The sequence below is a fragment of the Balaenoptera borealis genome (genome assembly GCF_965194805.1).
Source record: "Balaenoptera borealis genome assembly, chromosome: 20".
NCBI lineage: Eukaryota > Metazoa > Chordata > Mammalia > Artiodactyla > Balaenopteridae > Balaenoptera > Balaenoptera borealis.
In genome coordinates, this window is record NC_138879.1 from 15,774,715 (window position 1) to 15,801,003 (window position 26,289).

A 26,289-nucleotide genomic window follows, 5' to 3' on the forward strand; every position below is an offset into this window, starting at 1 on the left:
TGGCTGGGGAACCAGAGCCAGAAAGCTGGGAGAGCTGCCAGGATGTGGAGGGGGCTGGGTAATCCTCAGGGGCCTGGAAAAGCTGGAGTACACGGAGGATGCGCCTGGCCCGGGAGCAGGGGGGACAGACCCTCGGCGAGGGGCAGCAAAGCTGCAGAAGAGAGCCCACCCCTCCTACACGGCTGGCTCGCTACCCCCGCCCCCATGAGGCCGGGGAGGCTTCACCCCACCGACCCCTTGTCCCCTGGGCCACCCTGAGGGCCTCTCTGCTCTTGCCTTGCAGATGAGGACCTGAGGCTCAGAATTACGTGGCTTGATTTTGTACAGACAGTGCAGGTGGAGCCCAGACCGGAACCCACACCACAGAGGTTGTGTCTGTCCCTGCCACAGCCCTGCTCCTCCTGAGATGACACCAGGTGCCTGCCAGGGCCTTTGCCTCCAGGAAGCCTTCAAGTGGGATCCCTGTGGGTGGGGGCTGCAGCTTGGGAGCGACAGCGAGGCAGCCCCCAGGGCAGGAGCCAGCGCAGAGGAGAAAGTGGTGTGTGTGTGTGTGTATTATGTGTTTGTGTGTGTTTATGTGTATGTGTATATTGTGTGTGTCTATGTGCATATGTGTGTGTAGGTGTATGTGTTCGTGTATGTGTGTGTACATGTGCATATGTGTGTATTTGTGTGTATGTGTATTATGTTTTTGTGTGTGTTTATGTGTATGTGTATATTGCATGTGTCTATGTGCGTATGTGTGTATGTGAGCGTGGCTTCTGCAGATGGAGCCGCCAGGGGCCAAAACACCACCAAGTGGCCTTGATGAGCAGCCTCCCCATGTGTGTCCACACTGCTCACACCCCTGCTCCTCTGGGGGCGGCGAGGGGTGGGGCGGGCGGCTGGAGGAGGGAAACAGATCCATCACCCACCCTCACCCTCTTTCATACCCTCCCCCCCCACCACTGATTCATTCCCCCCATTCAGTCCTAATCCCTTCCCTCCCCGGGGCTAGAGCCCAGGGACAGAGACACAGGATGGCCCCATTCCTCCTGAGGAGACAGACAAGCACACGCCGTGCCAGCAAGTGAGGTGGGAAAATGGGGCCGGGGTGCACAGAGGGCTGGGGTCTCCCCAGCAACCTCCACTCAGGGGATGACTGGACCAGACTTGGGGGCCCGCCCACCTCCACCTCCGGGTTCTCCGTGGCTTTCCGTGGAGGGGGGGCTCAGGGCTAGGGGTGGCGGGGGAGCTCTGCTTCTTCCCAACTGCTTCTCGCCCCCACCCCACCTCATCCAACATCACTCCTCCTGGAACGGAGCAGTTTGGAGAGCAGAGGAGGGGGCATGCCGAGGAAGGGACGATGCCATGGGAGGCTGCGGGCTTCCACCTGCCCTCCTGCCCTTGGGAGCCCCTCTGGTTGGCCTCACCCGGGGAAGCTCCAGAAGCGCCCTCACCTTCCGGCAGCCATGGTCCTCCTCAGCGGCCCCCTGGCTCAGCTGGCCTGCCTTCTTGCAGATGGATGGCAGGGACTGGTTACAGGGACTGTCATTCCAGCGACCTTCCTAGGGACACAGGGTAAGGGGGAGTCTCAATCTATCTCCCCCAAATCTCCCAAACCCCTTCAGTGAACCTGGTTTCCAGACCTGGCCCTGCCTCTGACTTGCTGTGTGATTCTGAGCAAGAAGCTTGACCTCTCTGTGCTCTAGGATGGAAAATGGGGGGAGCAGGATTAGTGCTACAAGCCTCACAGGGCTGATGAGAGCACACAGAGTTGATGTGCAAATGCCTCGAAACTTTGACAAGCACTGTCTACATGGGAAAAGGTGCTCTTTTAAATTACTTACAGTTCATTTCATGAACATCAAGGACAAGCTGCCTAAGACTGTTAGCAGGACAGACAAATGAGATTCCCAGTTCGGCAAGGTGTCCAGCCAGTACCTGCAGATCCAGGGCAAGCAGAGGCCGTGTGCCCAGACCCTCACCTCAGCTGATGGAGCTGAAGAGGAACTTAGTCCTCGGCCCCTCCTAACTGCCTTAGCCCTCCTGTGTCCAGGGCACCCAGCCAGCAGTTTTTGTCTACCTTGAGCTGCATCTGGAGGGCAGAGGTGTTAGTATGTCCCAGCCCCCAGGAGAATGCCTGGCACATGGCAGATGCTCAATAAATAATTGTTCATAAATTTTTAAATAAGCCAGATGTCTCCACAGTCGCTGGCAGTGTTGGCTGTATCTCACGGCAGAATGTCCTGTCTCTGGAGTAAGTAGTCTGTTCCTACAGTTCTGTCCATTCTTTAAGGGACAGACTTATCTCTGCTTGAAGCCCTGGATCAATTCCTTCATCCACCCATACTGTCTGAGCCAAAGCCATGGCAAATAGTCACAGCTCCATCATTCCTTGAGGGGACAGGACCCGGGGCTGGGTAGGGCTGGCACCGAGCAGCCCTGCCTGCAGAGCATGTTCACATAATGTGGGTTCTGACGCCACCTGCAGGCGGGGAAGTGCAGCTGGCAAGAGACCAAGATCCCACCAGGCACCCTCCGAAGGCTTCACAAGAATTAACTCCTTTAATCCTCCCGGCGGCCCTCTGAGGTTGGCACCATTAGAGTTCCACTGACAGATGAGGAAACTGAGGATAGGTTTGGGGGCCCCGTGATAGGGAGAGGGGGTTCTCACCGGCCCCCAGATGGTGACACAGTCCTCCAGGCTGTCCCGGAAGTTGTTGGGCTCAAAAGGGTGCCAGTGGGTGAAGCTCACGAGGCTCCCGTCAGACCACTCAAAATTCATCTGCAGCTTCAGATCGTTGAGACCGATCCACAGCTCCTCCACCTCTGGGGTGCGGCCGGGGAGAGGGGAGAGGGGACATCGGGAGGTCAGCCTCAGTCACCGGCAGGGGAGGGAGGGACCGTCCCTGAGCCTCCGGGCGGATGGGATAGGCGTGCGGGAAGCAGCCCCTCACCCTGCTTGATCTGCTTGGTGATGAACTCCAGCTCGGCCATGCTGTGGACGCTGAGCAGGTCGCCCCCGCCCCGCAGACACAGCTTCTTGGACTCCTGCCAGCTGCGCTTCTCAGCCTGCAGGCGGTAGCAGTGGCCCTGGAAGGGCTGCCAGCTGGGCTCGCACTCCACCTTCACGTTGGCCCACACGTCTGCGGACACCAGACAGGCCGCTGCTCAGGGACCGAGCTGACCCGCCCGGGGAACCGACCCACTGGGTGTCAACACAGGCAGGGGCCTGGAAGTCACCTCCTCCCCAAACCTGTCACAGATCTGCCCTTCCCACGAGGACAGGTCTGAATAACTGAATGATGCCGAAAAGACAAAACCCTCAGGGCGGCTGGAGCCCCAGGAGGTGGTGGCAGATTCCACCCAAGACAGGACGGCCCCCCCAAGCTGGGGCTCTCACAGGGAGATGGACGGGGATTCAGGACAGACCAGCCCCAGGAGCCTCAGTTTCCTCCTCTGTAAATGGGGTTTCCTGCTGTAAGATTACAACTTAGCTCGTGTCCACCTCACTTAATAAATGACACAGCCGTCATTGTCTCAAAGAACATCTATGGGGTGTGGCCCCATCAGTCCGGGGTGAAGCGGGGGGGAAATGGGGCCTCCCAGGTCAGCAGCTCGTGAAGTCACCGCTGCCTGGCAGGTATCCCCTGGCTGGGATTTTTACTCTTGCTCCTTCCCCCACCCCCAGCTCCTCTCCCTGAACCCTAGGGCTGAGAAACCAACCGGTCTTAGGCCCTTCCTCACTCCCATTTCCATGCATTTCAAGTTCACCCTCTAGGGATCAGGGTCCGCGGGCACCTGATGCAAACAAGCTCTCACTTGGGTCTTGGCAAGAGAAAACAAGACTTTACCAAACCACCCACAACATCAGGCTTGGACAGGATTCTGCTGGCTGGGCAAGAAAGCATGCACCCACTTGAAGCATCGCCCCACTGGGATCCACTCCATCCTGGGAGATGCTCCAGGGTCCAACCATACTGTCTCTTGGAGACCTGGCAGAGTGGGGAAGGGCTGAGAGCCTGAGCAGCCTCCCTCCTTGGCTCAAGACCTATCGATCATCTCTTGTCAGCCGCTGAGCTAAGACCCAAGGCTGCCTACTTGGACAGAAGAGTTTAGTGGGTGTGCAGACCCAAGGGCTGTAGGAAGAAGGGAGTTTAGGAAATGAGGACGCTTTGGGGGCATGATGGCGCCTGCCTCTAAAATGACACGCTTTGAGTGATGAGTCCTGGAAGGCAGAACCACCCAAGAAACTGCTTAGAAAATACACCTCGTGCAGAGAGATGTGGGCCAGGATGAAAGAGGAAATCCAAGGCTAGAGACATACCTGCAGGTCCGTGAGGCCCCAGAGGAGAACTCCCCACAACAGCCACACTGGGCAGATCCAGGGGACAGAGGACTTGGTGAGGGGCCAGTCCCGATGGGGGCCACAGAGAGGCCTGCCCACACCGGCCCTGTGGCCCTCCTTTCAGAAAGGGAAGCCCTGGAACTGGTGCCTGCCCCAGGCTCCCCCCGAGCTGGAGGTGAGGTGCCCTAGATGTGGGTGCCCATGTTTTAAACCTTTGCTCCTGACCCCTAAGGGGGTGAGGACAGACAGTGGTGGCCAGTGGCCCTGAACCAACCTTTGGCAACACTTCAATGGTCAGAAGCAAAAGTTTTGCTCTGTAAGCTCTTACTTTCTGTTTTGTGGATTTTTTTCTGGTTTTGCTGTATTTTCCTTGTACAAATCCCGTCTTCACCCCATGGCTACTGGACTCCTGCAGTAGCCCCTCCAACCTAAGGAGACGCTCCTTTAAGCCTGGCCAGGTCTCCAGTCTTATAGCAACCCTGCAATGGGTTTGAGTGTATCCTCAATTTGCACCTCTGAGACTAAGCTGCCGGCCCAAGGCCATACCCCAAAGCAGTGCCGGCCTCTAGAGCTATCTCGGTGAATCACAAATGTGAGCAAGACACTCCCTGCCTTAAAAGTCTGCAAAGGCTCCCACAGCCTACCCGGCTCCACCCAAATTTCACCCAGAAGCCGCCATCCTTCAAGAACTGGCTGCAACCTGCCTTTCTGAACTGTTCTTGTTCCCATGCCCTCTAATCCAGTACTTTTCAAACTGTACCTGCACATGAATCGCCTAAGGATCTTGGGAAATGCAGATTCTAATTCAATTAACTGGGGGGGGGGGCACCTGAGATTCTACATTTATAACGCGCATTTGTAACATCACCTGGGAAGGTGACGCTGTGCTGCTGGACGGCGGACCACACTTTAAGTAGTTAGCGCCTATACTCTAACCCTTAGGGAGCAATACTCACCGTCCTTAAAGCTGCTGTGAACTTCCAGGCCTCCGTGCCTTTGCACCTGCAGTCCCCTCTGCCAGGAATGCCCTTCCCTCACACCTCTTTATGCCTTTTTAAACTTACACTCAACTTGAAAGGCCCAAATCCAATGTCACTTCCAGGAAACCCTCCTTAAGTCTCCGGAGCTTAATCAATTTCTTCTCTGGCCCCTCTGATATGTATTATACATGTGTTTTATAATAGCACATAACTCAGGATATTCCAATTGAATGTTGAGATGTCTGTCACCTCCAGCAGACTGTGACCATCACGAGGACACGGTGAGTCAGGAGGCACTGAACACTGTTTTCAACGAACGTTCCCGGAACTTATTAATGGCGCATTTCAGTTTGTTCAGACTTCAGCTGAACCATTAAAGAATAGGGAGGATCAGAGCCCCCTGTGCTGGGAGGCTGGGCCGCCGGCGGCTGCGGCCCTGACGAGCCCCACCCACACGCCCCGCGGCTGCCCGGCTCACCGGGAGGCGGGGGCTCGGCGGCCGTGGCATTGGGCTTCTTCTTGCAGACGTAGGGCAGCGCGATGCTGCAGTCGCGGTTCTGCCAGCCGCCCGACGACTCCGTGCGGATCACTCCGCAATTCTCCTCGCTTGGGTTGTCCGGCTGATCTGTGGGGAGGGCAGGGCGCCAGCGCCCCAGGAGAGAGAAACTCACCCCCTGGCCCGGGAGCCCTACCCCGAACCTCGTGCTCCCTCGGGAGACCGGAGCCAGCTCAGATGCCCAGCGCCCCGCTTCGGCCCTCCTGCTGCCTCACCTGGGCCCACGTGGTCCTGACCCCTCTGCGCCGCAACCCGTTCCAGCCCCGCCCGCCCGGCCGCCCGCCCTGGCCAGGCTGCTGGTGCGCTCAGTGCCCCGGTGCCCGCGGCTGAAGGGGTGCGTGGAGAATAAGATCCAGTCCCCCTCCCAGGCCCTGTACCCCGAGGAAAGGGCATCGGTTCCTAATTCAGACGACACACGCCATGGACCAGTGGCGCCCAGTCCAGAAGGGAGTGGAAATCTGCCCCCATCCTCACTGCTCGCCTGGAGTAGGGTACCAGCGAAGGAGTAAATAGGAGACCAAGTGCCTGTGGGGTGGTCCCCTGGCCGCCCTGCGCCCCAGACCCCGCGCCTCACCACTCTCCCAGTTGAGGTACTTGAGAGGCGAGTTGTCCGACCACTGCCAGCCTCCGCTGGTGTCCAGGTCGTTAAGGCCAATCCACAGTGTGGAGCTATAGCCAGTGAGGAGCCCTGACAGCAAGATGGCGACAGTGAGGAGGAGGTCGCCCCATCCCTGGCCCTCCACCCTCCGCCCCACCAACAGCATCCTCACCCCCACCAGCAGAAAGGGCTCAGGGCCCTCCAAAGGTGCGGACAGGTCTCAGGTGCCTGCCACGCTGCCCTGCCCCCAGCCTCACCATTGATGTAGGTCTGCTCATGGATCTCCGTGATGCTCAGCAGATCCGCCCCCTGCTGCTCACAGCTGGCCCAGGCCTCCCTCCAGGAGAGCGTAGACTGGAAGTTAAACTGATAGCAGCTGTCCGTCAGCTGGTCCTTGTCCCAGAAGGTCTCACAGTCGTTACCTGCCACCACGACAGCCGAACGTGGGTCGCTCCCCAGCCCTCTCCTGCAGGGCCCACAGGGGGTCCCTCAAGGAGCGCAGAGACCCCACTCAGGCTGCCCCGTGCTACGAGGAGAGGCCACTTCCCACTCTAACCCGCAAGTTCCGCCCCCCGCCCCCCCAGGGCCAGCCTCCCGCCAGCCCCGCCCGCTCCACTCTCACTCTTGATGGGGCAGAAGCCCCAGCGCTCGTCCTTGCCGTAGTCCTGGGTGGTGGCGCACCACAGGTGCCCGTCCTCACGGCCTGTGCTGGTGCAGCCGTGGAACCACTGGTTGTCATACTTGAAGGGGATGGTGCACGGCTTCCCGTGGGAGTTGCCCTGGATGGTGTAGACCTCTGCAGGAGAGGGGAGCCGAGACCTTGGCATCTGGACCCCAGAGGCTGCCTATCCCTCACACGAAACCCCCTCTAACCCTGGGAGCCGGGGTGGGCAGGGGGTCATCAGAGAGGGGGAGGGGCAGTGGCACCAGACAGTGGCTTTAACGCTCCCTCTGCCGTCAGGTCAGCCCAGGAGCCTGGGAGAGGTCCTACCGCTCATCCCATAGGGCTGGGAAGGGGGCCCCGCAGCGCCCCTTAATGCCTGTCCAAAATCCAGCTGCCCCTCACGCCAAATTCTATCTTGGAACTCCCAGAAAAGGACCCTTAGGATGGAGCTGCCCACCAGGAAAGGCCTCCCTCACTGGGTGACTCTGGTTCCTGTTCACCGCTGCAAAATGGGGGTCAAGACACCTGTGGAGGATTACCCTGGGGTCTCCCCTGAAGAGTGGGCCTGGGGGAAGGGATTTCTCATTTGATTTTACGTTATACACTGTTGTACTGTCCAAGGTCTTTACAAGAGTGTATTAACTTTGTAATTTTTTAAAAAGCAAATTATATGCTTTGAAGTTCTTTTTCTCAATTATTCCAAAATGCTTCCCATTGCAATGAAAGAGGTGACTGCCAGAGGTCTGCGGAGGCCAAGGTTTTGCCACCCCAGCATCTGCCCTTGTGGCTCTAGGCCCCGGACACGAGGAGCCCCAGCCCTGCCCTGCCAGCAGCCTCTCACCATAGTAGGGCCGAGCACACAGATCCTCATCGCTGCCATAGATGCGCCACTGGCCACTGCGGGTCTGGTCGCCGCGCTCAGGGGTGCCAGCCTTGGACGTGTTGCTGGAACGGCCCCCCAGGAGCAGGGACAGCTGGTCACCCAGTGTGCGACAGTGCCAGCGAAGGTTCAGTGCCTCCCGGTCACACTCGTACATGCCCAGGGAGGCGGTGGTGTTGGTGCCCGGCCAGCCTGTGCCCAGGCACTGCATGGTGCCCAGGTTGAAGAGCCGGTTTCGGGAGACCCACTTCCAGCGCTGGGCAGGAAGGCTGGCATTGCAGGCTGGGGAGACTCGGACTTGCCCACCTTGGGTCTCCAGGCAGCCCTGCAGTCCATGGCTGAAGATGAGGAAGACGTTGGGTTCTGGAAGGGAAGGCAGGACACGAGGCCATCACAGGGGTCTCCTGGCCGCCCTTGACGGCCAGGCCGCCTGCAGACACTGACCGTGATCCCGGTGCTGGGTTGTGAGGCTTCTCTCATATGATAAATCACTCAGTCTTCACTGCTGGCCCTTTGGGGGTTGGCAAGAGGCACTGCTGTCCCCCTGTGCCCAGTCAAGGCAGAGCCTGCGCGACCAGCCTCTGTTCTAGCCCCATGCCACCTGAAGGCAGGACTCAGCCTTCCGTCCCACACCCCCCCAAAGCAAACCCAACTCCATATGGCAAGTTGGGAACTGTTTACTTTTCTGAAGATCTTACGAGGACGGTGAAGGTGTTCACATCACGCACCACGCTGCAACCTTTATCCCAACCTCTGTTACATGGCGTTGTTTTTCCGCCAAAGTTCTCCAGCCTGGAGTCGTTTTGTCTCACTCTTCCCTCCTGCTCCTCAGATTCAGTGGCTCCATCTTTTCCTCTCATTTAGAATCTTCCCAAACCACTCACCACGCCCGCCCCCAGCAAAACCCAACCATTCATGTCCCATAACCATCTCACTCCTTAGATTTTAGACAGAGCTTAGCTCTCTGGCTTCCCCAATCCTGCATCTTCTCAACCATCACCTGACTGAGCAGACACTCTATGAAAGACGTTGAAATCCAACCTGCCCCCTGCACACCTACTTTACAGATGAAGAAATCAAGATTTAAATTTATAGGAGGTAGATCAATGGTTGCCTGGGGCTGGGTTGGGGTGATGGGAATGGGGAGTGACTGGGGAAAGGTACAGGGTTTCTTTGGGGGGTGATGAAAATGTGCTAAAATTAGATTGTCATGATAGTTGCACAATTCTGTGAACATACTAAAACCCAATTAAAGGCACATTTTAAATGGGTGATTTTTACAATATGTGAATTGCATCTCAAAGCTGTTATTATGTCTTAAAGTGTTTGAGAGAGAGAGAGAAAGGGAGAGAGAAAGGACGAAACTGACATGAGTTTGAGCTGTGAAGTGACCCACTCATGGTACCAAACAGCCAGTAAGCAAACCCAGGTCTCTGTGACACCCACGTTTCACCACCTCCTTCTTGTTCCTTAGCTGCCACTTAGTACACGACACACACATGCAGCACATCTCAGTGTCCAAAGCACGTCTGCATCCACTGGCTCTTCAGGGTTATTTTCATGCCTTGAAAGCATGAGTCTGACTGCCAGGGTTCAAATCCCTGCTCTGCCACTTAATGTGTGAGTTGGGCACACTGCTTGGTTTCCTCATCATGAGACTACTGTAAAGGTTAAATGAGATAAGACATGTAAAGTGTTTGGAACGGGGTCTAGCACACAGTAAGAGCACCATAAATGTTGATGATGATGATGATGATTCCATATTATAGGCAAAGTATTTGACTAAGGGTAGTAGAACAATTTGACCAGAGTCACAAGGCTGAAATTTGGCCCCAGTCTTCTGAGTCCAAACCCCAGACCTTTCTGTTCCACCATGCTGGCCTTCGCATTCCTCTATAAGTCATTCTTCATGGCCAGACAGCATGATCTTTTAAAGATGTAAATAAGTTGTAAAAAAAATTTTTTTAAATAATATTGGAGTGTTGAAGGTCATAAGGAAAACAGCGATAACTTCAATAACAATAATTTTTTCATGGCATGAAAAATGCCATAAAAAATCAAATTTCAAGTGACAAAAATATGTGTAACTAACTAGAGGCAAGTAGTTCATTGCCTAAAATGAAAAGAGCTTTTATAAAAAATACAATAAATTATGAGTAAAATGGCACCAAGATAGTAGAAAATGAATAAAAGATATGTATACACAGCTAAAAAAAAAAAAAGAAATGCAATTGGCTCTTAAATATTTGAAATGACAGCCTCTCTCATAGTAAAAGAAAAAGCAATATAAGTCAGATAAGTCTCTCTCCTGCCTTCAAAGGCAATTCATCATTCTGCAAATAAAATTCAAACTACTTACTATGAGCCACAAGACCCTGCATGTTCTGGTCCTGCTTACCAGTCTGATCTCAGATCGTACTTCTCTCCCTTATTCAAGTCAAGGACCTCCTTTGCCCCTTCTTGAACAGGCCTCTTTCCTGCCTCAGGGCCTTTGCACTGCTCCCTCTGCCTGGCATTTCACATTTCAAAAAAAGTCACATGTTTAGAGAGGCCCTCCCTGATCTCCCAATCTAAAGTGGTAACCACAGTTATTCCCTAGCATAATTCTCTTCACAGCATTTATTGTTATCTGGTATTTTTTCCAACATCTGGGTTATCTGTGAGTCTGGGCCTACTGACTACTTTTTCTGTTGATTATGGGTCACTTTTTCCTGCTGCCTGCATGTCTAGTAATTTTTATTACATACTGGACATAGTGGCTAATGTTACAAGGAGTCTGGATTTTTTTTTTTTTTGCATATTGGACTTGTAGATGACATGTTACAGGGAGTCTGGATTTCTTATCTTCCTAAAAAGAATGTTGAGTTTTGTTGTGGCAGGCAGTTAAATTACTGGTGGATCATCTTGATCCCGTAGAGGCTTGGTTTTAAGTTTTGCTAGGGTGGGGTTGTTTGGGTTTTTCTGTTTAGTCTTAAGGTGTGGCCCTTAGCCTTGGGTTTAATCACAGATGAGGCCTTCTAGAGTTTTAAAAGAAAACCTTAGGCAATTACTAAGCTCCTCTAACTTGGTGGAACTTGAATTCCAAACTCTTGTTTCCTCAGCACCAGGCAGCAACTGCAATCTCTTCCTCCCAGCTGCTGTTTCTTGCTGGGTTCCTTAAAGCTTCACTCTGCCCACGCACAGTTTACGAGCTGCCAAGGATTTGAGAATCTGTAGGAGGACATCTCCTGCCTTTCCAGGATTTTCCCTCTTGATTTTTAGCTTTTCTGGTAGCCCCGCACTCTGACCAGTAAAGATGTTTGAGCTCCGCAGACTGGGCAGTGCTCTCAGGAGGAAAAGCTGCTGAAGTGAACCAGTCACTCATCTGCCTCTTCTCTTTCAAGGACTGTTTCCTCCCCAGCACCTGTCTGGTTTTGATTGCCCTCAAACCACTGTATTTTATATTTTGTCCTTAGTCGATAAGGACTCTTGGCCAGAGAATTAGACTAATACAAGCTAATCTGCCATTTCCAGAACCAGAGCTCATGATCTGACCTGGTTTTATTTTGTCTCCCCTCTTGTTCAGAAGCTTCCATGGACTTCATCTTCACACTATATTCCCCGGTACCTATAACTCTGCCCGACACATGGTAATACTTAATAAAATAACGAATGAATGAATGAATTTCATGCCTAAATATCACAACCAACCCGTCTAACTTTCTACTCCTTCTCCCGGCTGCCAAATTCATTTTCCTAAAACAGAGCGCCCACATCTCCTATCGCTGCATGTTTGAAACTCCACAGTGGGAAGGCCAGTGGGGAGGGACACTGGTTACTCTATTCTTTTGACAACACCAGGATGGGGGTCCTCTCTGGGCAAGACACGGGTGACTTCCTAAAGGACCAACGAGGGCGACTGCCACAGCTAATCCTCCCCCCCTGCCCTCACCCCAACCTTCCCTTCCGGCCCCCCTCCAGGAACCATAAACTGGCCCAGGACTTGATCCAGGCCTGTCTGAGCATTTGATTGGATTGGGCATTTGATTCTCAGAAACTCCACTCCAGCAAGGACAGTCAGTAATAACAGAAAGTGGCCCTTGGCAGGGGGTAGGGAAAGGGCGTGGGACCAGAAAAGGCAGAAAGTAGTGCTTGCTTTTATAGGTGCTCTTGGAGATGGGGCTAGACGTGCAGCTCAAAACGTCACAGGCGCCCACAGCAGCCCAGGGGGACAGCATCTCCCCTTCCTCCCTGACCAGAAAACCCATGCATGGTCTACAATCAATTCTAGCCAAGCTGTGCGGTCGTAACAAATGGCAAATGAAGGGTCTGAAAGAGGCCCACGTGGTCGGGAGACGCCACCTTCTCACCACGCGGCAGATGAGGAAACTGAGGCCCAGAGGGGAAGAGAGCAGGATGGCCAATGGCAGTACCTCCCCAGGCCTCCGCTTCCTCCTCTGGCACACGGATCACAGCTGCAAGTCCCCGCCTCACTCTGCTGTCCTAGGTTCTGGGTTCAAACCCACATATCTACCTGGAGCGCCTGCTGTGTGCACGGTATGTCCCAGGCAACGCAGGGAACACGAGGCAACACACCGCACCATCCTAGTTAGAGAACAGTGGGCCTGGACACAGCAGGACATGAGGGCAAATGAGCCCTTCAAGTCCAGGTGTCCGGGGGTGGCGGAGAGAGCTGAGTCTTCAGAGTCTGAAGTCACTGAGGACCCGGAGGAGGCAAAAGGTGAGGAATGCGGGTCACAGAACTGCCGCGGCGGCGGTGGCGGCGGCGGCGGCGGCGGCGGCAGCCAATGAGAAAAGGATAAGAAATCTGGGAGCAGCGGGGAGGCTGAGGGCAATTCTCAGCGGTGGAACCCAGGGGCTTTGCTAAGCAGGGGGCTGGGGGGCTCTAGGGAGAGCATTTTCCAGAGTTGAGGGGCGGGAGGAAGGAAGCTGTTTCTCCAGGGGCCAATGGAAGCAGAGATGAAAAAAAAGCGCTCAGGCGAGAGGGAAGGGAACCAGGCATTTTGAGAACTGCCTCTGTGTTCTTTGCATCTGCGGTCTCGGTGGGCACACAGGAAGCGGCAGAGGGAGCTCAAAGCGCGGAGGCCTGTGCCCCCCACCTCCCAAGAAGGTCCCCTCCAGCCCCACCCAGCCCCCTAGCCTCGCTCCACTCACTTGGGGAGCCTCAGGTGGCAGTGCAGGGAGTGGGAGTGGCCCTCACTAGGACCTTGGTAGGGTCCTCAGCAAGGACAAAGATGACCCCTTGTATTTGGATGGCAACCACACCAACACCACAACACCAGACACCCGGTTGTGGGCCACGATGCACTTGTTCAGGGAGTGAATGAATGAACGAGGCAACTGCACGTCATTCATTCATTTGTTCAACAAATATTCCCTGAGATTCTCATAGGTGCCAGGCAGGGTGCCAGGCACAGAGGGTGTAAGGATGAGCCACCCAGATACAACCCAGCCCCTGTCACCATACGGGCTGGTGGGAGCCGGGCTCTGCATGGAACATACGGAGACGATAACGGAATCCCTGACCTCGTGGAGCTGCCCATAGTCTCTGGTCTTTGTTTTTGTCTACCTAGCAAACTTCCCACCCTCTTCCCCTTATTATTTATAAAGTATTTTCCTGCATCTCTAGCTATGTGAGTGGGCACGAGGTTCACTACTGGCCAATAATCATGCCCATCCCCCTGGCTACAGTGATTGGCACTTAACTCAAACCATCCCCGTGGCTACAGTGATTGGCACTTAACTCAAACCATCCCCCTGGCTACAGTGATTGGCACTTAACTCAAACCATCCCCCTGGCTACAGTGATTGGCACTTAACTCAAACCATCCCCCTGGCTACAGTGATTGGCACTTAAACAGGGCTGATCAGAGTCTCTCCTGGAACCCTGACGTCTCCTCTCTCTGTTCACGTGGCTAAACTGGGGCTGCCAACGGCCACGTTTCCTACCATGAGGAAAAGATCTTTCTGCTGTAAGCAAGCAAGAAGATAATATGGAAAGAGACGCAGAGCTGAGAGATGGAAGGAGAGGAAGTGAGTCCTTGTGGTGCAGAACGTCCAGCCCCAGCCCCTGGGTTCCTGCGGCTCTTCCTCCGCACTGTGCATCACTCAGGATCATTTGCAGCCACATCCCCCCCCCCCTTTTTTTTTTTCTGAGCTGGTTTTCATCGTGCTTTTGTCCTTGTAACCAAAGAATCCTGACAAACACACAACCCTAGGTCCATGGACCAGTCTGGAACACTGGTCCATGCTCCTTACTCCCCTGGAGGCATTGTTCCAGGGTCCCCTCTGACCGTCAGACCAATGATGGGCTTCTTGGGCCGGTGGCTGCATCTGGGCCACGTCAGAGGAGGTGCTTGGAGGCTGGACCCACCGCATCCTCTTGATCACGTCTCCGGCTGCTCCCCCAGAGACTTTCTCACTCATGACAATGACAAGCATTTATGAAACACTGAACTAGATACTACGGGGAAATTAAGGATATGGCTTCTGCCCTCAAGATGTTTACAGTGAAGCTGGAGATGCAGAACTCACAAAGCAATCTATGAAAACATTACAAGCAACAGATCAACAAGTGTGCAAAACAGTCAGATCTACTTTATACCACATGGTTGGGGGTAAATGAATAGAAATGGATTTCCCAGGTAACTGAAGGAACCTTTCTGGTGTGGAGTCCATACTTCCTTGCTTCTCAGACATCCAGGGCATCACCCTGGAAATTTATTCCTGTGCTCAGAGGTAACTGGGTTTTAAAGCTATCTGCCCTACACTGAGTAACCCCACCTCCTCCCTCCGGGTTGAGGGTCACTGTGGCCTCCTTTCCTTTCCCGTCTGCTGTAAGGTACACACAATGTGCTGGTCCTGAGGCTGAGTGCAGAGGCTCACAACTGTCTGTTTCCCGGCAGCAAACCTCTCAGCTGTCCCTGCAGCTTCCCGGACTCAACCCAGCAGCAGAGGCAGCCAGAGGTCTGACCTCCGATGAGACGGCTGTTCCCCATCACAAGCTGAAGACATCACACTGAAGGAAGCGGAGGGGAAGTTCACTCTAGCACAGTGCCTGGCACACAGCAGACTCTCCACAAATATACTGAACGAGGGGCATGTCAAACAAAACCCTGAAAGGCGCAAGCAGAGACAAGGACGTGAAGGGTGTTCCAAGTTCGGGGAATGGCAGAATCAAAGACTGGGGACCCAGCGAACAGCCTGGCTCAGCTCCTAGAGAGCTGGGGACCAGGGACCAGCTGGCGAGCCCGGGGAAGCTGACCATATTTGGTCCCAGAGGGCGGGGCAGGGTGGCCTCCAGCCGCTGAGCCTCTCCCCTCCCCACCCGCCCCCCTCCCCGGCCGTCTCCCCCTTCAGCACCCCTCCCCAGGCCACGCAGAGGCCAGGGGTCATCCCAGGGAGAGCCACGGGCCGCCCGCAGGGCTGCCAGCCAAAAGGAGCAGCTGTTTTCAATGAGCCACTTGGCCCTGAGGCCAGGCCTGGAAACGTCCGAGTCAGCAGAAGCTGCCAGCTCCGCCCTGCGGAGGGGCCAACCCTGGGGACCGGGCATCCCACCCTGCGCCACCCTCTGCTAGAGGCTGTGTCCATGTCCCTGCACGCACACTGGACCTGGGGGGCGGCAGGGCTTTCCTTCCATGGAGGGCAGGGGAGTCACATGCCTTTGAGGCCCAATACCCTGCCCAACTGTGCAGCAGCCCCACCAAAATCCTGGGATAGCGTGGGCTTCCCCCTCTACCGTCCACCCTCCAGGCTTTTCACACTCTCCGGCCTCGTCCCCAGCAGCCCTTCCACCCCAGCCAGGCCAAACTGCTGGCCCCCCATCGCTTACAGAGCATGAGACAAAACCGAACACACACAGCCCCACGGAGGCTCCGCGGCTGCCACACGCACGCTTGTGTGCCGTGTCTCTCTCAGTCTCTCCAGCAGCGGTAAACCTCCTCTATGTTTCTAGAGACGCTCTTCTCCCCCCTTAAAATGTCTGTGTTGCACGATGTGATATGCTGTGTTCTATTAAGATGTTAAAGCAAACTCTGGCAGAGAATGGGTTAAGAGATGGGCTCGTCACCTAATGCAGGCAAGAGGATGGTGTGAAGGGGGGATGGGAATTCGGGTAAATTCGGAAAGGCAGCTTTCACCCTCCCACGGCTCTGCCTGGGTCCCCCATGTGGTGCCGGCTGAGGGGAGCTGGCCGCTGGGTCTCTCGGAGACGCAAATCCTCACCCGCCCTGACCTTCCCCCCGTGGCGATTTAAGAGTGTTTGATCTCATGCCCCGCTGTCTTTTGTCTTCTCAGACTAAAGCATCACGATATTTTCGGCCTGTCCTTTCCCAGGCCCCATCTTGTACGAAGGCTAGGAAGGGCGGGGAGTGCCGAGCCCCATTTCGCCTCTAACCTCTGGGGGGACCCCGCACCCCTCTGCTCACGGGCAGCTCCCGCAGCCTCGCTCCCCTGCCTGGTCCCCACGTCTCTTCCTCTACCGGAGCATCCCAGGGGCGGGCCCACCTTGACCCCATCCTCCCTCACGCCCGCCTGCAGGACCCGAGGTGCTGGGCCCCGCCCGCCCTCGGAGTTCCGGGCCTTCGCGGCCGCTGCGCCCGCCCTCCTCCCCAGTGCGCCCTCCCACCTAGGCCGTGCGCCCTCCTTCCGCGATGCGCCCCCATCTCCGCGGCGCGGCGCGGCCCGGGGCGTCTGGGCGCAGACCCCTCCCCCAGCCCCGCCGCGGCCACGAGGTCCGCCAGGCTCCCCAGCCCAGCTCTGCGAACCCCGGCTCGGCGGCCTCCGGCGCCGTCTGCTAGCCCGCAGCCAAAATAAACAGCCCAAAGCCACTTCCTTCCCCGGGGGGCAACTTTCACAACAACGGCCGGCTCCGGTCGTGGCAGGAAGTGGCCTTCTGGGCCAGGACAATCCAACCTCACTGACCAGCCAGCGAAGGGCAGGATCCAGGACCCGCGGCTGGGACCGGGCCCAGCTCCGCATTCGCCTCTGGAAGGGAGCGCGCGTGGGTGGGGGCGTAGCCGTCCCGGCGCAGAAATCACGCGCCCGCCGCCCGCGCCCAGCGATCACAGCCGGGACAGCAGTGGCCGCCGGCTCGTTAACGCAGCCGCGCCGGCCTCCGCAGAGCCACACTTGTTTCACTTACCCGTGGGAGTCGTCAGCAGATTATTTCATAAAAGCACGGATAGGAGAGCCCCAGCCCCAGCGCTGGATTAGATGCTCCCTACCTCTGATTTAGGATGAGTAAATAAATGAGTGAGAGGATTTATAATAAAGGAGACACCGGGACAAACTGAGAGAGAGCAACTTTTAAACAATTTAGTTTGGTGAATTCCCTGGCGGTCCAGTGGTTAGGCCTCCTCGCTTTCACTGCGGGGGGTGGGGGCGGGGAGGGTTGGTTCAGCTGGCCAAACCAAAAAAAAATTTAGCTTTGCCAAAGTGGCTGCAGAAGTGAGCGGGGGGCAGTAACTTAAAGCTAAAATACTAGAAGCCCCCCCCGCCCCCCTACTGCTTACTGCAGAGTCAACAGAAAGGAAGAAAAAATCTCCTTTAGGCCTTTCTGTATTTTCCACAGTGAAGTTTTTTTCAAACAAAGAAAGAGAAACGTGTGGAGAATTAAACTAAAATCTAATGATTTGTTTGTGAGAAATTGAGGTTTCAAATATAAACCATTGGATTCGCAAGAACTATTTTATGAACAATTTTTCTTTTTTTTTTTTTTTTGGATGCGTTGGGTCTTTGTTGCTGCGCACGGGCTTTCTCTAGTTGCGGCATGTGGGCTTCTCATTGCGGTGGCTTCTCTTGTTGCAGAGCATGGGTTCTAGGTACACGGGCTTCAGTAGTTGTGGCTCGCGGGCTCTAGAGCGCAGGCTCAGTAGTTGTGGCGCACGGGCTTAGTTGCTCTGTGGCATGTGGGACCAGGGCTCGAACCTGTGTCCCCTGCATTGGTAGGCGGATTCTTAGCCACTGCGCCACCAGGGAAGCCCAACAATTTCTAACTAACAGTCTTTCAAATAATATAGAAAAAAGGGTAGGATCCCTCCCCCCCCCCCATTCACACAACACAATGAGTTCCTCGTTGGCTAAGTGCCCCTTGAGGGCTCAGGTTCTATCCTTGGCCTCTCCATATCCCCAGAGTTTGCCTGCCATAGTCTGGACTCACGGTAAATGTCGAATGACAGAATGAATATGAACTGGAGGGTCTTAGAATTCATCTTGTCAGTCCTTTAGAATTTGGAAACTGAAACACAGAAAGGTTAAGTGACTTGTCCAAGGACATTCAAACAACTGGAACCATGACCTTTCCATTAGGACTAAACCTTATTCAAGTCCCGAACAGCATCACCCCAGTATCTGCTTATATAAGTTGACCATATCATTTAGTCTCATGTTGAGAATGAGAAGGGGAGTTACTAATAATTACAGCACTACAACAAGCTTGAGCCAGGGCTGTCCCAGGCAAACTAGGACATACGGTCACCCTGCACTTATGGAAGGAGACCACAAATAATGATACGAGTTAATGTTTACCATGCACTTGCTAGGTACCCGGCACCGGCTTCCCAGGCTTTCTCCTTAATCCTCACAGCAATGCTCAGAAATAGGTAAAATTCCTATCTCCATTTGACAGATAAGGAAACTGAGGTATTAAATAACTGAGAGATCAATCCTCTTGTTAACACAGTTAATAAGGGGCAGAGCAGAGATGGGAGACCAGGAAGACTGGTCAGTTCCAAACAACTATTCCAGGTACTTGAAACTGATAACCCACAGGCAAGTTGCATTTGGCTGTCACGGTATGTGAAAGAAAAGTGAGCGAGCGTTGAAAACTGGAGAGATTTCACATAAAAATCTGCATTTCCAGCTTCTCTTGGAAACATTGGGAGGCCTGACAATGCTGAGCCAGTGTGCCTGTAAGACTCCAGTCACAGTTTCTGGGTGGAGCTGCCCACCTGAGGGGGCTCACCGGTTTGCCACAGTCCCCACCCACCCCTTTTGCACCCCCCCCCCCACTCCAACACTGAAGTGGAAGGAGAGTGGCCATATGTTATCATGTTGGCACTATTGTTTTTACCAGAGTGGAGAAACATTCTTCAATATCCTGGTCTCTATTAAGAATGACCAGGGCTTCCCTGGTGGCGCAGTGGTTGAGAATCTGCCTGCCAACGCAGGGGACACTGGTTCGAGCCCTGAGACTGGGAGGATCCCACATGCCACGGAGCAACTAGACCCATGAGCCACAACTACTGAGCCTGCGCATCTGGAGCCTGTGCTCCGCAACAAGAGAGGCCACCATAGTGAGAGGCCCGCGCACCGCGATGAAGAGTGGCCCCCACTTGCCACAACTAGAGAAAGCCCTCGCACAGAAACGAAGACCCAACACAGCCAAAAATAAATAAATAAATAAATAAAAAATAAAGGAATTCCTTAAAAAAAAAGAATCACCAGAGGGTTGTGCCTATTTCAAAACCAAAAAAAAAAAAAAAAAAGTGTGTTGGGGGGCGTCCCCTCTCAGTTAGGCTCCACTGCCCAGCAAGCACAATGTCCCTGTGACTCGCTGCATTCCGTTCTCGAGACGTGTCTGAAACACAGCACAATATGATTCTGAGAAATCCTGACACGATTCACCACAAGCTTTTGCTCCACTCGCTGGCAGACCCGTGACCTTCTGACGTGGCAACATTCAAGGAGGACTTGTTTGGTTCTTGAAGCAAGGCATGGCACTCTTTTTAAAGTTGTGATGAGAAAAACAACTCCTTGGAGTTGCTGCCTCGGCACTTTACCGTATGACAAATCTGCTCACACCCACAGTCTGGACATTTAGATAAGGGTCTGAGTTTGGGATTCCCACCCGAAGTTCCTGCTTTGCTTTTTGGGGGGCACCTTTTAAAATAACCACTTAAGCGTTGAGCCCTTGAAAAATTAGTGACGGAGTAGGCGGGGGGATGTGGGGTTGACGAGCCAGTGCGGGTGTGCCGATCCCAGTGGCCGGCAGCGGATGGAGTGGTGGGGGAGAGGGCATGATGGGCAATGCCAGAGAGTGGCACTGCGTGGAAAGTGACCCTGGGTCTTCACTGAGCTCATTAAAGCATTCAGTTGCCGAGGAGCCCAAGTAGAAGAAATAGGGAGTTTAGAGCCTGAGAATTTTGAAAAATTAAAGCCGGTTCATGGGTTGATTTTTCTTTTTTTTTAATTTTAATTTTAATTTTATTATTTATTTTTGGCTGCGTTGGGTCTTCGTTGCTGTGCACAGACTTTCTCTAGTTGGGGCAAGCGGGGGCTACTCTTCGTTGCGGTGTGCGGGCTTCTCATTGCGGTGGCTTCTCTTGTTGTGGAGCACGGGCTCCAGGCCCACGGGCTCAGTAGTTGTGGCATGTGGGCTTAGTAGTTGTGGCTCACGGGCTCTAGAGTGCAGGCTCAGTAGTTGTGGTGCCCAGGCTTAGTTGCTCCGTGGCACGTGGGATCTTCCCAGACCAGGACTTGAACCCCTGTCCCCTGCATTGGCAGGCGGATTCTTAACCACTGCGCCACCAGGGAAGCCCTGATTTTTCTTTTCAAGTGGCAGCAAGGAGAAGAACCAGCAGGCTCTGTGGTTCAGGACTCCAGACTTGACACGATATTTTTTGCCAAGCGGGTAATTAATAATGCTTGTGCTACTCAAGCCATAGTAAGTGTGTTATTGAACTGTACCCATCAAGATGTCCATTTAGGAGAGACATTATCAGGGTTTAAAGAATTTTCACAAAGTTTTGATGCAGCTATGAAAGGTCTGGCACTGAGTAATTCGGATGTGATTCGACAAGTACACAACAGTTTCGCCAGACAGCAGATGTTTGAATTTGATGCAAAGACATCAGCAAAAGAAGATGCTTTTCACTTTGTCAGTTATGTTCCTAGTAATGGAAGACTGTATGAATTAGATGGACTAAGAGAAGGACCCACTGATTTAGGTGCATGTCATCAAGATGACTGGATCAGCGCAGTGAGGCCAGTTATAGAAAAAAGGATACAAAAGTACAGTGAAGGTGAAATTCAATTTAACTTAATGGCCATTGTGTCTGACAGAAAAATGATATATGAACAGAAGATAGAAGAGTTACAAAGACAACTTGCTGAGGAGGAACCCATGGATACAGATCAGGGTAATAACATGTTAAGTGCTATTCAGTCAGAGGTTGCCAAAAATCAGATGCTTATTGAAGAAGTACAGAAATTTAAAAGATGTAAGACTGAAAATATCAGAAGCATAATTATCTGCCGTTCATTATGGAATTCTTAAAGACTTTAGCAGAACACCAGCAGTTAATACCACTAGTAGAAAAGGCAAAAGAAAAACAGAATGCAAAGAAAGCACAGGAAACCAAATGAAGAAGATGCTTTGGGGCGTGTACACATTTCTGCTTCTGCACTTATTTTCGAGGAAACCATTAAGTATAAAGAACTTTGAGCAACATCCTAATTGACTCAGCACACATTTGACAGTAGTCCCAGTTGGTCTCACCTTCAATGCATGGATTCATAACCTCTCCCTGCCTGCATCATGTGCATGTGGTGCATATTAAATAAAAGTGGTGTTCAGAAAAAAAGAAAAAAAATTAGTGACCTCTGCCCCAACCACCTGGTAAGCACTAGGTGCCTGCTACCCTGCTCTCTCTGTCCTGCCCACTGATGAGCTGGGACTGAGGGCTGCCCTTCCCCTGGCCCATTGTGCCACCAACCCCCCGCCCCTCACCCTGTTTCTGGGATGTATAAGTAACAAATTGTTATTTTTACTTCCTCTGTGTTGGTTTACTGAAATTGTCCCTTCAACCAAAACAATCCCAGGGTTTTCACTTCCCCAAAGTGGGAGCTCGGACGCTGAGGAAGTACCTGCTGACCTCAGTCCATGTAGGTGGCTTGTGCCTCCTCTAACCTGCATATTCTTCTTTTTTTTTTATTAATTAATTTATTTATTTTTGGCTGTGTTGGGTCTTCGTTGCTGCACGTGGGCTTTTCTCTAGTTGCGGCGAGCGGGGGCTACTCTTCACTGCGGTGCGCTTCTCTTGTTGCGAGCATGGACTCTAGCCACACAGGCTTCAGTAGTTGTGGCACACAGGCTCAGCAGTTGTGGCTCATGGGGTTAGTTGCTCCGCGGCATGTGGGATCTTCCCAGACCAGGGCTCGAACCCGTGTCCCCTGCATTGGCAGGCAGATTCTTAACCACTGCGCCACCAGGGAAGTCCTAACCTGCATATTCTTAATTGAACACACCAGCTCTGGCTTCTCAACACAAAAATTAAATGAACTTAGAATCTTTTTCACTTGGGAACCTTTAGGATCTCCCTAAAACTATATGTCAAAGATTAAACACTTGCTGACTTCTGCAATGACAAACCAATGGAACCTTCCTTACCCACACCTTCTTTGGAAGCACGGTGCAGGGCTTAGGAGGGTGGCTCTGGAATATGGACCCACCCAGGTACAAATCTCTTCTTGGGCCCTGGGGCCACCTGCTTCACTTCTGCAAGCCTCACTTTGGGGAAGACACCAATATGACCAATCTCATGAGTTTCTGGGAAGATTAAGCAAGAAAATGCTTAAAGATGCTTTCTACCTTTAGCATTTGGTAATGGAAGGCCATTATTTTTTGTTTGTTTGTTTTAAATATTTATTCAGTTTTGGCTGCGTCAGGTCTTAGTTGCGGCATGTGGGTTCTTTCATTGCGACGTGGGCTTCTCTGTAGTTGTGGTGCACGGGCTACAGAGTACATGGACTCTCTAGTTGCGGCACCTGGGCTCTCTTAGTTGCCCCGCGGCATGTGGGATCTTAGTTCCCCGACCAGGGATTGAACCACGTCCCCTGCAATGGAAGGCAGATTCTTAACCACTGGACCACCGGGGGAGCCCCCATTATTGTTTATTAACATTGAAGGACCTCTGCCCGGATCAGGGCTGTGAGCTCAAGAGTCTGTTTCACAGCAGAGAGCCTGGGAACCAGGCTTAGCAGATGCTGCAATCCGGATAAGAGGAAATGATAAGAGTAAATAAAGCCAAGGACTTGAGTGTTTAAGCTGCTCTTCAGAAGAATTAAAAGAAAAATAAATCCACCGTCCAGATGCAGAGTCCTCCCGCAATTCCCATGGGTGGGTCCCTGGCAACTATCATTTGTTTCTGACCTCTGAGCTTTTGGACCCTCCTCAGGTGCACCTGGAAGGGAGATGCAAGAAGAGGCCATGGACAGTGTGACAGGGGAAAGGGGGGGCTACTTCTGGGGAGGTCAGGGCAGCATAGGGTATGCTGCTCTCCCCGCCACATTCTGGTTCTGCAGAAATCAACTCCAAGGGCAGTCGTAAAGGGAAAATGAGGTCACAAAACACGCAGCTGCAAGGGAGTGTGGAAGGAGGTGGCGAGGGCCCACGCCGCTTGGGGTGGCAGATGCTGGGACAGGAGGAGGTGGGCAGAGTCTGAGTGGGCCCCTCGCTGGGACTCAGGCAGTCGCATGGCAGTGGGGCTCCAAGAATGGGAGGAGGAAAGGGTTGGAGCAGCGCAGGCTGAGAATCTCGTCTAGGAGTTCAGGTTCTGATTCTGCCATTACAATGTAAATGACCTTAGGGTACTCGGTTTTCTTACCTGTGAACTGAGGGTGGGAGGGAGGGAGACGCAAGAGAGAGGAGATATGGGAACATATGTATATGTATAACTGATTCACTTTGTTATAAAGCAGAAACTAACACACCACTGTAAAGCAATTATACTCCAATAAAGATGTTAAAAAAAAAAAATACCCTCCCTGCCTCTCCGCAGCCTGCTGGGGAGATCTACAGGGAGAGATCTATGGGGATATTGACATGATTCTTTTAGGGTCTCTCTCCCCCATTAAATGGTTCCTTCAGAGCAGGAGTATGTCTTATCCATTTATCTCCCCAGTTCAGGGCATACAACAGGTGCTCAATACATGTGTGTTTTGAAATTTGTTAAAATTTGCCTTATAGCACAATATGGTCAGTTTTAAAAACGTTCCAAGTGTGCTTGAAAATAATTTGTAATTTAAAGTTTTGGGGCATAGTGACTATATATCTGCTTGTTGAATCAAATCTGCTGCTCATGTTATTTAAGTTTTTTATATCCTTACTAATTTTTTTTGGGGGGGGTCTACTGGTTCTGAAAGAGGTATCCTCTATCAGTGAATGACAGCAGTATGTTAAATCTCCTATTATGATAGTGAATTTGTCTATTTTTCCCTGTAGCTCTGTTGCTCTACATAATTTGAAGTTAAGTGCATACAAATTTAAAACTTCCTGGTAAATTGGACTTGTTGATATGAAGTGCCCTTGTTTATTTCTAGTAACGCTTTTGCTTTCAAGTCTACTGTATCTGTTATAATATAATTTCCTTTTGGTTCATATTTGCACAGTACATCTCTTCCAATTCTTTTACTTTCAACCTTTTTGTACCATTATGGTTTTTTTAATAAATTTTTTAAAATTAATTAATTAATTTAAAAAATAACTGAAAAAGTTAAAAAAAAAAAAAGAAAACTAAGAAGCAAATCCAGTGGAATGCATAATAGGTGTTCCTTGGGAGAATGCTTCAGGTTTCAGTTCATTTCTTCATAAGATGAACGTTCCCACCAAAAGCATCAGAGTAAACATCATGCTTCGTCATTCCTTTCCACTGTTCATACAGCATGCATGTAGGTATAATGCTGATTAATGCAAAAAAATTACAATAGTCAATGACTTTGAATAAGCAGTGGAGGAAGCAAACGTTTACTAGATTCCATGAATAAAAACCTCTGTAATAAAGCTTAGGTGGGAGGATAATGGCTCCAGCTACCCTAGCAAAGGAGGCAGAGTCCCCTTTCCTATGAATAGCTGGGCTCATGTGTGATGTTGGGAACAACACAAGCCCATACATCACTCTGAAGTGACAAGGCAAATAAATAGCAATTGAGAAAAAACAAAAAAAACATGTGTGTTGAACTGAGCTGGACCAGGGGAGGTGGAAAGGCAAGCTGTCCTGTGTCCTACAGGCAAGAGTTTAACATCCTCTGAATTGCATCCTCCTTTAAAAGCAGATCATGTACGGACAATGAATAGAAGAGCATAAGGGAAACATCCAATTATTTATTGTGCCAGGAGGTTGGGATTATGTGTAACTTTCTCTTATATTATTATAATGTTTCTAGAGTAAACAAAACTGAGGGGGGCTTCCCTGGTGGCGCAGTGGTTGAGAATCTGCCTGCCAATGCAGGGGACACGGGTTCGAGCCCTGGTCTGGGAAGATCCCACATGCCACGGAGCAATTAGGCCCGTGAGCCACAGCTACTGAGCCTGCGCGTCTGGAGCCTGTGCTCCACAACAAGAGAGGCCGCGATGGTGAGAGGCCCGCGCACCGCGATGAAGAGTGGCCCCCCACTCGCGGCAACTAGAGAAAGCCCTCGCACAGAAACGAGGACCCAACCCAGCCATAAATAAATAAATAAATAAATAGCGTTCCCTTTAAAAAAAAAAAAAAAAAGGATATGTTTAAAAAAAAAAAAAAAACTGAGGGAAGCGAGACACGGGGCATCTGAAGGTCTTTGAAGGAACCAAACCTCTCTGCATTTCCCACAGAACCCGACTCCTCGCTCAGTGTTCAGTGAGTTTGACTTGCTTTGCCCTGGAAGCTACAAAGGGTCAGATATATACACAAGACCCATCATCACCACCACTGCGACATCACTCAGACCTCCAATGACACAATAGACTTGATCTACAAAGGAATGTCTGCGAGGGTCCTGCAAACCCTTCTCTCTCCCCACCCTTTCACACCCTTTTCCTGATTTCTTCAGTATATTTTTAGGACCATATTTTAAAAAGTACTGCTCCCACAACCAGCACAGTTCCTCCCTCTCTGATATTAATTGAAAATCAACAGCATGGTTAAGAGAGCTTGGGCTCTGGGTTCAAGGCTGGGTTTGAATTCCTCCTCTTGAACTAGTCATTTGACCTCTTCATCCTTCAGTGTCCTCATCTGTTCAGTGGAGGAAATACTCCTGTTTACGGCACAGAACAAGTACTGAGCACCTCGCATGTGCCAGGAGCTGTGCTGGTGCTGACCCCTGAGTGGTTGGCAGGACTGGTTGAGACCACGGATGGAACGACTCACCACACTGCCCCACTCAAGTGAGCTCGTGGTGACAGCAGCCCTGGGGGCAAGCCTTCTGGAGGAGAATACGGCACCATGCGTCAAAAGCCTTCAAAAACACAGACCTTTGACCCAGAGTTCACTTCTTATGAATTTAACTTAAAGAAATAATTAAGA

General features: G+C 52.2%; 1 protein-coding gene and 1 pseudogene across 4 annotated transcripts in view; one reads left to right on the forward strand and one right to left on the reverse strand.

Moving 5' to 3' along the window:
- MRC2 (mannose receptor C-type 2) overlaps positions 1 to 26,289 on the reverse strand; it is a 54,987-nt gene that overhangs the window by 13,805 nt on the left and 14,893 nt on the right. For all 3 annotated transcript variants that reach the window (XM_082373762.1, XM_082373761.1, XM_082373760.1), the window contains exons 2-9: positions 7,970 to 8,371; positions 7,087 to 7,260; positions 6,722 to 6,886; positions 6,441 to 6,554; positions 5,789 to 5,935; positions 2,940 to 3,128; positions 2,657 to 2,811; positions 1,440 to 1,547 (exon numbers count right to left, since the gene is read on the reverse strand). In XM_082373762.1, coding sequence (XP_082229888.1) covers positions 1,440 to 1,547; positions 2,657 to 2,811; positions 2,940 to 3,128; positions 5,789 to 5,935; positions 6,441 to 6,554; positions 6,722 to 6,886; positions 7,087 to 7,260; positions 7,970 to 8,371 — 1,454 coding nt within the window. The remainder of the gene's footprint in view (positions 1 to 1,439; positions 1,548 to 2,656; positions 2,812 to 2,939; positions 3,129 to 5,788; positions 5,936 to 6,440; positions 6,555 to 6,721; positions 6,887 to 7,086; positions 7,261 to 7,969; positions 8,372 to 26,289) is intronic.
- Positions 20,622 to 24,688, forward strand: LOC309619080 (ubiquitin carboxyl-terminal hydrolase isozyme L5 pseudogene; annotated as a pseudogene). Its single transcript has one exon. The product of its transcript is annotated as a ubiquitin carboxyl-terminal hydrolase isozyme L5 pseudogene (transcript).